Here is a 12,360-nt window from a genome sequence, read left to right on the forward strand (position 1 = left end):
CTTTGTTAGATGGTAGGGATTTTGGAATAGAAACCTCGCATCAAAGGCGATAACCTGAATATATGATGATGCATTTGTGAATCTCCTGCTAGCCACAACATCTAGTATATGAGCATCATAGTTGTAGATTGAAGTGTATTGTTGGAACATTTATAAGACACAGTATAGAGGTTCATCATTTTAACTTAGGAAATCAACTCAGTGTTTTCATTAAAGCACTTCTGTGGATAGAAGAGAAGACGGTTTTCAGGAACTATAGGAGTAACCAAGTTAAGCTGAGAGTGCCTGTTGCTTTTACTTGGTTTAGCAAGGTGGAGCTAGGAGGAGGGGAGATGCCATTGTGTTTGCTTGTCCCTTGAAAGATGACAGCTGGGAGCTGCAGGCAAATGATGAGATCTGAGCCACTGCTGGGTATCAAGTCAACAGTGCTATCCTCTTCCTGTGGTCTGTTGGAGGACAGCCCTGCTGTGTTCAAATGCAGCATCAGCAAATGATCCAACCATTGTGGTTTCAGTGATGACTTGGGGTCGATTTGTGGGGTCATGCCATACTAGTCACTAGTTACTTATTTTTTGTATAGGTTGTGTTGGTAAGAGAGACATAAAAACATTCAGGGGATAGAGCAATTGAGGATTCTGGCAGTAAAATTTTATTTTTGTCTTTGCATCTCTGGTGACCATTTACTAGGGAAAGGCATAAACCATGCTGAGGGAAGTGTTATAGAAGGAAATCCTCTCCCACCAGGGTTGTATTACCTCCTCTCCATATAGTGGAGCCTGTTAATCTGCTATTGTTCTTGCCAATGGGACAGTGCTTGCTCAAGGCCATTTGTCACTCTTTTATTGCTCCTGGAGACTGCAAAACAGCAGGGTCTGTTTTTTTCCTCAGACTATGACATGTATTTATGATGCTACATTATAAACTGCTTAGCGAACCTGGAAGGACAACACAGAACTGGGGGAAAAAAAAAAAAAAAGATAAATCATCAGGGAATAGGGCGGTTCTATAATACTGAACTTGGGGTATAAATCATTGATCCAGATGAGTCTCTCGAGAGCCTTCCAACCTGGAAAAGGTATGCTGTTACTTGCCTGAAAGTGCACAGGTCACAAAAGCCATGGTATGTGTAAAGGCCTGCTCAGGGGTAGGTCATACAAGGTCCAGATGACTGCATTGGATTTAGATGTTCATTACAGGTGCTATGCAGGAAGGAATTGCTTGTTTGGCTTTATTCCCACCAGTGAATCATAAGATCCAAGATGGCAAATGCTGCTGTTGCTTTTGCTGCTTTGGGGATCTCGCTGTTTAAGTGACAGCAAACATCTGTGCCACTGGCTCAAATGTTTTTAACTTACTGACCTCCCTGCCTCCCTGGGCATTCCTCGGTGTCATCAAGGTGAAGCTGCTAAGGGAAGCACAAAGCCAAAAGTCTGGCCTTGAAGCTGTATGCACTGTTTGTGACTGAAGTACTTGACAAAACTTGAAGAAAAGTCTGGTGCCTGCATTAGGTGTGTGATAAATAGAATGAGCACAGTGCAAGAGGTAGGTTCTCAGCTGGTAGAAATAGCCATAGATACATTGATTTATCCCAGGTGTTTTTTTCAATTGTGAACGTAGCTTGTGTCATTCCTGGTTTTTGCCATGTCCCGGTTCTAGTGTATGTGCCCATTCACAGCTTCATTCTGTATTGCAGGCTTAGAGGAAAAGCACACCTGGCAAAGATCCCTCTCTGTCTTCTCTGGAAGAATAATTTGTGGGGGTGGTCAGGGAGGGCTGATACTGATCATTACCTGCTTGGGGCAATCCCATACATGCCCTCCCATGGCTTGGTGTCTCCAGGTGGACCCCAGCTCATCTTATTTGTAAAGGATAGTTTTTGCGTTCTATTGCGGGTTTGTCACCTTGCATTCATTTTGCACTCACCCCAGTGAAGTCAATGGGAGTTCAAGGAGGGAGACAGGATTTCACTCCATCTGTCTGTCCATTCGGTATTATGGAACACTCAGCACACAAGTATGTGCACTTCATCAGCTCTGCTATTAATTAAGCATGTTCCTGGGGGACATACTTAGCCAGATGTGACCAAGTCACCAAAGTGCTTGGAGTTTAGCTGGGTTTTGTCTGGAATTTATGTGAACTCTGGTGTTTCCAGGGGCAGGGGAAGAAGCTGTTTTTTGCGTGGAAGGCCCGTTTCTCAGGTTATTTTTGAGCTAAGGCTACAGGGTTAGAACATGACATTTTTCTCTCAGAACTCGGGAATCACGTGCACGCGACATAAATGCAAGGCATGAAACAGAGACATTTTATCTGCTATGAGCAGAGTGATCTGGAACAAACCAGCAGTCCATCTGGATGACCTGCTTATGTGATCTTTGGCGCTTACTGATGTCTGGTACCATATTTAACTTGAACGTGGTTTTGCTCTGAAAAGTGACTTTTTATAAAGTTGGTATCATGAAGTTCCACAGTTCACTGCGTTTCCATGCTGAAGCATGCTCACTTTATCAGTCAATGAATACTTACTCCTGACTCTGTCTTTGCACATCTGTTTCTGAAATAAACCATATTTTTTTTAGCTTGACCTCAACAAGGATTCAGTAATTGGAAGTTAGCAATTGTATTGACTATATACAAATCAAAATAAAATATAGTTTGCACTGTCATAACTGTGTTGACTCCACAGGGGTTAGCAAGAGTAAAATTTGTTTTACAACTTGGTCAAGATGTGATTCTGGTTATGCACAAAAAACAATGAAATAGTGCCACTTTTATACAGTCACTTTTCAGACCGTTATTATAATATTTTCTTTGTATTAAAACAACTATAGTTTTCTAAATTCCCTTTACCCAGGTTGTAAATTTAGTTGTAAATTGCTGGGTACCATTGAGCGTATTCCAGGATGACATCAAATACGCTTGTATGAAGAGCGATGGCTGACAAAAGCACAGATCCAGCTGCAGGGCTGTTAATCGGAAAACAGGCTAGCAAATGATTTCCTCAGGTTGCGGATGGTCTCAGCTTTTGCTTTGTCTTCATTGGCATTTCCCCGCTGAGATGACTCAGATATGCTGAAGCTGTTTGTCAGGGACTGCGATTTGCTGAAATGGAAAACAGTTCAGACTCAGCAGGAGAAGGCGGTAGTTCAAAGCTGGTTACGGATGCTTTGTGTTCCATCACACAGACAAATTCAAGGATAAAAGGAGAGGTAAGCAAGGAGAATCTCCATATGCTAAGACATCCGGGAATGAGAGGAGGGGAGAGGATGGGGCATGGGCAGGTGGCTCCAATATCACAGTCCAGACCAGTAAGTGTTTATGAAAACATCTGACTAAAAACATGCAATTGCCATTTGGTGTAACTGTTGTGAGGAACAGTTAAGTAATTTCACTACTAATACAGAAGAATGGATTCATACTGAAGGTCACCTGTCTCTTATCAGCCGCACCATGAATGGTGGTGCTGTCCATTCAAATGTGAGAGCACAAGGGGTTGGGCAAGTTGGTAGCCATGTCCCCTGCAATGTGTGCTGTTGCCTGCCCTCCCTGGCATGTCTGCTCTGACTGTCAGCTGTGTTACACAGGTCTTTCAGTTGGCCACATTGCTTCTGCTGGGCGTGTATCTGCTAGTGTTTAAGTTCAGATCAGGACTGTGCTTTTGAAGTAAACCTCCCAATTTTCTCCACTTAAAGTACCTGAAATATGTATAGTGTGGAGACTGCGTCCTTAGCACCAACATCTTGATCCTTAAGTCCACTGGTCTTGGTTTGCTTTGCTAATGTAGACATCACTGAAAGCCTGTTCCAGAACATCGCTCCTCTGCTGTCTAGAAACTGTCTTCTCATTCCTAGCCTATATTTTGTTTATGGTCTGTTCGTACCAGTTTGCTCTTGTGTCAACTTTTTGTCAACACCAACCTTTTTTTTGCCAATCTTTCCTGCCATGGTGCCAGTCAGATATGCTCCATGAAGGGTGGCAGCAAAGGCCTCTACCAAAGATCCACAATAATTCAGTGGCGTGCTCTGCTCCAGAAGAGCGCTTAAACATAGAGTCACCATCTGGAGTTTTACATATATGAGTAGTGCTGCTTCCACTCACCGCCCCCCCCCCTCCCCCCCACCTTTTTTTGCTACCAATTGCAAAAAATTGCCTCGTAAAGAACCTTGTGTGGCTCCTGCATTCAGGGAATAGTGAAGGAATGACTCCTGTTGAGCTTTCTGGCCAATAATGTGTGGATTACAGCCTGTAAGGAGTACACACCCTGCTGGGAAGGTAGTAGCTGTGTTGATATGGCTGGGGTAGAGCACAGGATTAACTCTGAGTGCATGAGCAAGAGGAAGGATGTGAAGTCTTAGAGATGCCAAGTGCAACTTGTTCTTCCTGACAACAGTTCAATGGTGGCCTGTTACACCCAGGCATATATACCTCTGAAGTCACTCATAGTTGTCCAGGCCTTTGTCCCTGGGGACTACTGCCTGACAACAGGTGGTGTGTTCTTCATGCCAGCTCAGGGTACTTTTTTGACAGCCTTATTCTACTATCTACAGATATTAGCAGTTTAACAGAGCACCTACTTCAGATGCGGGTGTGGGGTGGCTTGCTGCTTGGATGTTTCAGTGGGGCTTGGCTGGCTAGGAGCCCGGCCTTGAGCAGGAGGTCTAGGCTGCTGTGGAGGGAACACGCCTGCCTTGGAAGCCTGGACTGGAGAGGACCCAGTTGCTGATCGGACTTGCTGTGGAGATCCAGGTGACCTTTGCTGCTGAGGTGAAGTGGACGGGGGACTCTGGGGCTGCTGTCCTTGAGGAGAGAGCCGCTGCTGTGGAGGTGCGTTTGTCCGTGGAGGCTGAGATCCCTGAGGCTGGCGTGGTCCACCTGAAGGGACATGTAGACACAAACATGAGGAAGTGCATGTGGTGGACAACAAGCAAGGAGCATCTATATGGGAGAATGGGTTTTGCTAAGGGACAAGACTATTCAGAGTATCTTCATGCAGAAGGATAAGGGAAAACGTCTTTCATAGGCCTAACACTGGTGTCATGCCCGTGTCTCTAGAGTTGTGGTCCATTTCTCTACTTCCTTCAGCACTAAGGAAGCTCTGCCACTCTCCCCAAAGGGAGACACTTCAATGTGCTGTACTGTTCTGTGTAACTAATATTTCTTATCCTTGGCAAGCACTTCTTGTGTTGGGAAGGAGGGCTCACTGGAGAACCAACTCCGCAGGAAATGAAAGCTGAATCTGCTGGTTTGGGTCAGCAGTCTCTTCACGGACCCAGCAGTTTGATGTGAGACTGTGCACCTTATCACTATTCATATATCTGTTCCAGCATTATCAGCAGGTGGCTTCAGCCATATTGGTAGCAGACTCTCAGAACTGAAGCGGATGTGGAAAAGAATTGGATGTGACATGAGAAATTGCTGGCCATGACAGATAACAGTGTGAGAAGCTGACAAAAGTTACAGATAGCGTTGTGAGGGCTGGCTGGATTTCACAGGTGGTCAAGGGGGAGTTAGGTGAGAAAAAACTTCACAGAGAATTGAAAGGGAGTACTGGAGACAGATGGGGAAGTAGTATCCTGCAAGGCCAGCAATTCCTAGGTCATCATATCAGTGTATAATGCCAAGATTACATAGATTCCTTTGGTATCAGAAATACCAAATTTTGGATACAGAGAAACTGTGACCATTGAGGAAAAAGTAATTAGAGGTGGGTGTTAATTTGGTAGGAGATTGGGGTGGAGAGATGAAAGGACAAAGGTGGCAAAAAGGAGGGTCTAATTTGTTATGTGAATTGAGTAGTTTGTGTGGTCTGGGTACTCACAGGGGAGCCCTGTGCTTCATCACCTCAGTGTAAATCAGGACAATAAACCAAATCTGTTGTTCTGACCAACCACATAAGTCAAACCTGCTTCTGCTGTCAGGAGGAGCTGGGGGTGTGCTCTTGCTGAGAGGGGAACACCTGGACAGATGGATCAAGGATCCTGGCATCACCACGTTGGTGTCTGTTCCAAGCCTGACAGACAGCACCAGCGTCTTCCCATCACTTCTTAATGCCTGTAGCCACTACAGCTTTGTGCAAACACAAAGACACTCTGTGCCCAGAATTCTGCTCCAATGCCAGTTCAGGTGGCCTCACATCGCTGAGCCAAGTCCTGCCAGCAGTGTCAACTGGATCTGTATCAAAATTTCCCTCCACTTTCTGAGCTGCTGTGGAATATGATAGCTGCTGCTTTAACAGCACACTGCATTTGCTGCCTCCTTGTCAGTGAGTTGGAACAATGAGTGAAACCTTTATCCCGATAGCTTTTATTTCGAAGGAAAACTGATACGTCTCAGTCCACGCTGTCATGGGGCCTGAAGAACTATACCTTGGGGAGGAGGCCGTGGTTGGGACAGTTGTCCAAGCTGAGGTCCAGTCTGAGATTTCATTGATGCAGGCTGAACTTGGGGAGGCTAGAGGAAAAAAAGCCATTCCAGTTAATACAGAGTCCCCAAAGAGAAACCCTGAGGTAATATAGGAACTGCGGAGTCATGAAGTGTTCCTTAAAAATACACATGCACATATGTGTGCATACACACACACACACACACACGCGCAACATCTGGCTGGTAAAATCTCATGGGACTAAAATGGAGAGCTGAGTAATAAAGAAAAATAAAAGTTGTTTGCTCACAGGGAATAACAATGAAGTTATAATTTAGAATGTTTTTTAGGCAATCAGGCCGGAGGGGGTCTCTTAGTCCCATCTCCCATTTTGGACAGTTGCCAGCACCAGATGTTCCAAAGGAAGGAGGGATGAACCATGGAAACATCTATGGAGTAATCATCTCTTTACCCTAAGGGGTGTCCTCTTGATTGCTAATAAGCAAGGGCCAGCTTAAACCCTGAAACATGAAGCTAGCTATCTGCTCCACAAAATCTTTGCAACAGTTCCAAATATTTTGTTTTGATATTTACACCCAGACCCTTTGAGTCTTGCTCAGCTCTCAGCCTCACTGCTTTTCCCATTTCTTAACTCCATTGCTTTGTTCTGAGTTTTGAGAATAATTCTCACAACCTGCCCTTGCTAGGCCATTCATTATTTTGCAAACCTTTACTGCCTTCTCTCTCATTCACCTCCTTTCTAAAGCCAAGAGACTGAATCCCTTTGGTCCCTCCATGGGAATGTTTCCAGGTCCCTAATTGTTTTCATCACCCACTTCTCTTTCCCAGCTTTGTGATTCCTTCTGCAGATGCCAGAGGCAGGTCTGCTTACATTATTCCAGATGCAACAGTATTTGGGTTCTCTGTATACATCACCAGCTCATTTCTCCTGCATCCTAATTTCCTGCTTCTCCCTTGTCAACACAACCATAGGCTGAGCAATGGTTTTCATTAGCCTGTATGCGACAATGTCTTTCTCAAGGGGCATGGCTAGTGCCACTTGCAAGGTCTACAGATTGTTTATGTTCTCCCTCTCTCTACCGCCAGCTTAGTTTACCTTTCAGTCTTCCATACATAATTTCATTTGCTGTTGTGGTGACTTAACATACATAGCTCTGTCAGATGTTCTTCACTGCCATCCCTGGTCCTGACTAATGCAAATAAGTTGGTGCCATCTGTGCTTTCTTCTCTCTCACTGTTTACTCTTTTTGACAGATATTTTTAAAAACAGATTAAGCAACACAGAACTGTTGCACAAAGGGCTGGTCCAAGGTTAACAAAAGTCTGAGTAAGCCTGTTGCACAAAATTGTTTATGAAAGCAGGGGAAGCTGGAGACAGATAGGCTGGCACATGCTGGATTATTTACATGGAGAACACAGTGATAAAGGGGTCTTCAAGGCTCCTGGAAGGTCAGGAGAATGAGCTAAGTGATTCTGGAAATGGGAAGAAATGTTCATAGTTGGAAGCATTGAAACGAGTTTCAACTGACTAACATTAATGTGATGAGGTTATCAGCCCATCTTTTATACTGTTTTTCTGGGACTTGCCAAATGGACAGGGAGGAAAACCTGGGAATTTTCCATTTGTGGCTTCTAGTCCTATGTAGCTTGGGACACTAAACCTTCCCTTGGTGTTGGTGGAAATTTACTGTCCTAATGCTGTGAGACATCCTGATTAGACCAGCCAAAGAAAGGGAATTGGATCTCATATTCACCACTATGGCCTTTGCCTACAGCCAACCCAAGGCTTCTCAGAGATGAAGGCAAAACAGGATCTTGAGTCTCAGAGATGAAGGGGTGAGGGCCAGCCCAAGGTCTTCTGCCTTTGGAAGGGAAACAGTGACAGGAAGGGATGGAGGTGGGGCAGAGAGGTGAGGTGCGGAGAGAACCGCAGCTGTAACCCTGAAACCAGGGTTCCTGTTGTAGCCATGACAAAAATATTTTCATTAACATCTTATCCTGTCCTGGGTTCAACTAACCCAATTATCAACATGACCAGGCTTGGTATTCTTTACGTATCCCCTCTGCTAACTACAAGAATTAGAATCTTTCATATCTATGTCTTTATTGGATGCCAGCTTCTGCTCCACAATGAAACTTTGCCTTTTAGCCCCTCCCTGCTTGCTTTCTTTAATAGTACTTGTCTGTTACCTTGCCTAAGGCGTTTTGACAGTCTAGCTGCACTATTTTGACTGATTGCCTGTTATCTACCGCTTTATGAAAGAATTCTAAAATAAATGATGGGAAAAGAATCAAAAGGAAATTAATGGGGCATTTTTCTTCGCAAAAAAAAGTGTGGTGGATGGTCTTAAGCCATGGTTCTGTTGGTTTATTAGTCTTCTGTATTCTTTAAATTATTGTCTGAGATAATTCATAAGGTCCATAACTCTTACAACTTTTTAAACACATATTTTGAATTTGTTGTACACTAATCCTCTGGAGCAAAAACTGTTTCTAATGAAATTGCACATTTTTTCTTGGCAGCTTAGTCACTTCCTAAATTCAGTTCATTGGATGTAGCCACCTGGGTCCGGGGGCTTAATAATTTTTTAAAGTATCAGTCAACACTGATTTAATCACTGTTTTTGCTCTCACTTCTGTCTTTCTTATCAGGAAAAACTATACCTAGTTTAAAAAGTTCCCCACTTTCAGCAATTAAATTTACTAGAGTCACAACAGTGTCCCTGTTGTCTTCCTTTTCTCCCTTAACTTTGGATGATCCATAGAGCCCACCAATTGTTTGGTAGGGTTCCATCTTTTGATGAACTCAAAGAATTTGTTTCATTCTTCCCTCTATCTGTTCTTCAAAATCAATTTCTATCCTTTTTATGTTTCCTTTTATTACTTGCGTGGTGGTACATAAAGGTCTTCTTACATGTCAGATTTCCAAATTGGGAAGATTTTTTTTCCAATATGTCTTGAATGTCCTCTGTCACTTTACCACTTAACTCTAGAAGTTTATTTATTTCTTGCATTCCTGGTTCAGAAGCAGATCAGAAATGTATATATGCATTCTGGAAAAAAATGGTCTCTCAAATAATGTCCATACAGCTTTACTTTTAATGCTAGGGAATTGATTAATTTTCTCATTTTATTAAAATCACCTTTTCTAACTGTGTCATACCGTTACTTTTTGATATCACATCTGTCCCTTGGACATCAAACCTAATAGTATATATTAACTTTCTGAATTTGTACCTGGGTGTTTCTTAAGGCTAGGTCAAGGTGTTTTTTCCTATTGCACTTGGATTTTGCAGCTCTAGGAAGCAGACATCTACAGAGATGGGGAACTCTCTCTGAATTGCTGTCCCACTGTGCTATTTGACTTGCTTCTTGATAGCTGTAGTCTCACATTATTATGACTTGTTGCTTCTTCCATCTCTGTCAATGCTGTGCACTCAGTTTCATAATTTCTCAGTTTTTCCTGATCCAGAGACTAGTATAGACAGCTCCAGTAATATGTATACTGGATATATAGATATCCTATGCATACCCATAGGATATCCAAGGATTTATATTTCTATGTATTCAGTACTGCTGTCCTTCTATTCAGAATTGTTATTTTTCTTTGTTCTGTGAAGTCTTCGCCTGTAGGTCTAGTTCTGCATCTTACCAGCCTCGCATGTAGTTACTTCTCTCTGCACACTTGTAACCAGGTGTTATAGCATTATGTTAATAACTGCACTTGTGTGATTTCTGCAGTTTGTTGTACCAAGATCTTTCTCTATAGCAAAACACGCTAGTTAACATGTTTGTGGTTTTAAATTTCTTGATTTTGTATACAGATATTTGTAGGTTGTATTCTTGATGAAGACCCTTTTCTTATTTAACTCTTCTATTTGACACCCTATCGCTCCAAGACAATTTATTTTGTTCTTATTTTGGCCCTATTTTAAGTCTGTTGTAATCCAATCCAATCCTGTACCAGTGTATTACATAGACAACAGATGCATCTGTCAATGTTCTCAGTTTCTGTTGACTTCCCCTTTGCTCTTAGTTTACACACTCTCTATCTTGGTTATTTCAGATGGCAGTTGTTGATTTCACTTTGGCCGGAGTAAATCCTGTCCCTTCTGTATCGCTTTTCCTGCCTCAAAGCATTTTTAGTGTCTATTAAATGTTTACCCCCTCACTCCGGCTAAAACTTGGTTTGGAGTTACCCTGAATACCCTTCATGCTGGGGACCTGGTTTAGCAGCAGTGGGCTGTCATATGACAAAGGCAGAGAACCATAAAGTCCTTTTTCCCATTTTTTTGTCTCAAGTGGAAATGGAAACTGTTCCAGTGTGTTGCAGTCAGTATTATCCTTCACCCTGTTTACTCTCCTGTCCTTTCTTCTGTACAGATTTGTTGTCCTCAAACCTCGTGCTTTACTCCCTGCTAGATACTGAAAAAGGTGTAGCACATACACCTGGAGACACAGATTATGTTCTGGTGTGTTTCATTTATACAGAACTGCCACTGGGAAATGTGGTGCTAAGATTAGATGCATTTGATAGTCAAAAGGAATGTACAGGAGAAGCACTAAGGGGTCAGTTTAAATGCAAAAATGACAGGTTCTTATATGAATTGAGCATTAGTCAAGCCTCCTCCTGATGAAGGGGGTGAAGGGCATCTCCAGAGAAGAAAGGCTGCAGTAAGGAATGGAACAACTTTTGGTGAAGATTCCCACTTTCTGTTCTGGGAAACACAGATTTTCATCAGGGATGCAAGAATCAGAATGAAACCTATCCTGAGAGATGGTGTTAGATGGAGATGAAGTCAGGCATTACAAGCACCTCTAAAAATGTCTGTCTTCAATATGAACTTATGAATTTGACAAGCCAGAATGTCTAGATGCATGGACGACACTACTGGTGTGATGCCACAGTTACATGGAAGGAGAGGAAGGGACACAGAGGTTTTTCTTAGGGGCACCCACTGCAAAGAGTCTATGAGAGACTTCTTCGGAGGAGCAGGAGTCAGTCTGTCCAATGCACTCCCATATGGGACTGTTCAGCTCTCTGAGATGTCTGACTGCCTGACACCCAATGGGAGGAGACAGAGAAAAAGTTCAGGAAAACAACTTGGCCATAAGGTCTCGATTTGCTCATACCCAAGGCCTCAGCGGTGACGGCGTAGATCCAGCAGTGATGACAAGCTGAGTCATTTTGGAAACAACCAGATCGGCTATAAGCTGTCTGTCCTCTTCCACATGCTCCCCAATCAGGGGCATCGAGCTGTCCATCACCTACCACAGGAGGGAAAAACAACAGTTAGTAAGGAGGTTTCCTGGTAGCAGGTGCCTGTTTCAGCTCAGCTCTCACACTAACATGCTTTGTGTCTCAGCATCCTTGTCAGCACCTCTAGTCGCCACTCCCCTCCATGCTGAAACATGCTTGACTTTCCTAGGTGTGGGATTTCACTTAGGTTTTTTTGGAAATGGCATGTACTTCCCCCCACTCCCCATCTTCCTTCCGTTCACAACTTGGAAGCCAAGCCAAGCCTTCTGGTGGCTGAAGACTTTCTAAATCAACTGAATACAAGCCTGCTTCTTCACATGTCCTGAGGAGATGCCTCTGATAGATGAGGTCTCTCTGGCATTGTTCCACAGCACTTGGGGGTCACATTGCAGAAGAAAGGGCCACAGGAGAAGGGAAACAACATGTACTGAAGCCTGAGGAGATGAGAGCAACAGGGACTGGAGGAAACCAGGAAATATTTTGGGATTAATCAACGCAAAGCACTGCACCCTGAGAGGGGAAATAAACACCACAGATGTGTAATGAATTGGATGTCACCAAAGCAACAGCACCCAATGCAGGAAAGTAAACTTATTCTCTGCTTGTCTTCTTGATAACGTTATGATATGACTGCTTCCCAAGCAAGTACTACAACTGTGCTGGGGAAAGCTGGGAAGCAAGACTGTGGCGATGGGGGAAAGGGAACTGTCAAAGGGTCTTT

The 12,360-nt window shown here is 43.5% G+C and overlaps 1 protein-coding gene across 2 annotated transcripts in view; it reads right to left on the bottom strand.

Moving 5' to 3' along the window:
• Positions 1-2,966: 2,966 nt before the first annotated feature.
• Positions 2,967-12,360, bottom strand: part of SYN3 (synapsin III) — a gene marked incomplete at both ends in the record, with an annotated part of 180,753 nt that continues 171,359 nt past the window's right edge. Inside the window, 4 exons of one of the 2 annotated variants that reach the window (XM_082309047.1) lie at positions 2,967-3,099; positions 4,572-4,869; positions 6,363-6,432; positions 11,513-11,647. In XM_082309047.1, coding sequence (XP_082165173.1) covers positions 2,967-3,099; positions 4,572-4,869; positions 6,363-6,432; positions 11,513-11,647 — 636 coding nt within the window. Of the gene's footprint in view, positions 3,100-4,571; positions 4,870-6,362; positions 6,448-11,512; positions 11,648-12,360 lie in introns of both variants that reach the window. The other variant, XM_082309046.1, reaches the window with a different exon arrangement.

Source organism: Platalea leucorodia (genome assembly GCF_965183815.1).
Source record: "Platalea leucorodia genome assembly, chromosome: 4".
Classification (NCBI taxonomy): domain Eukaryota; kingdom Metazoa; phylum Chordata; class Aves; order Pelecaniformes; family Threskiornithidae; genus Platalea; species Platalea leucorodia.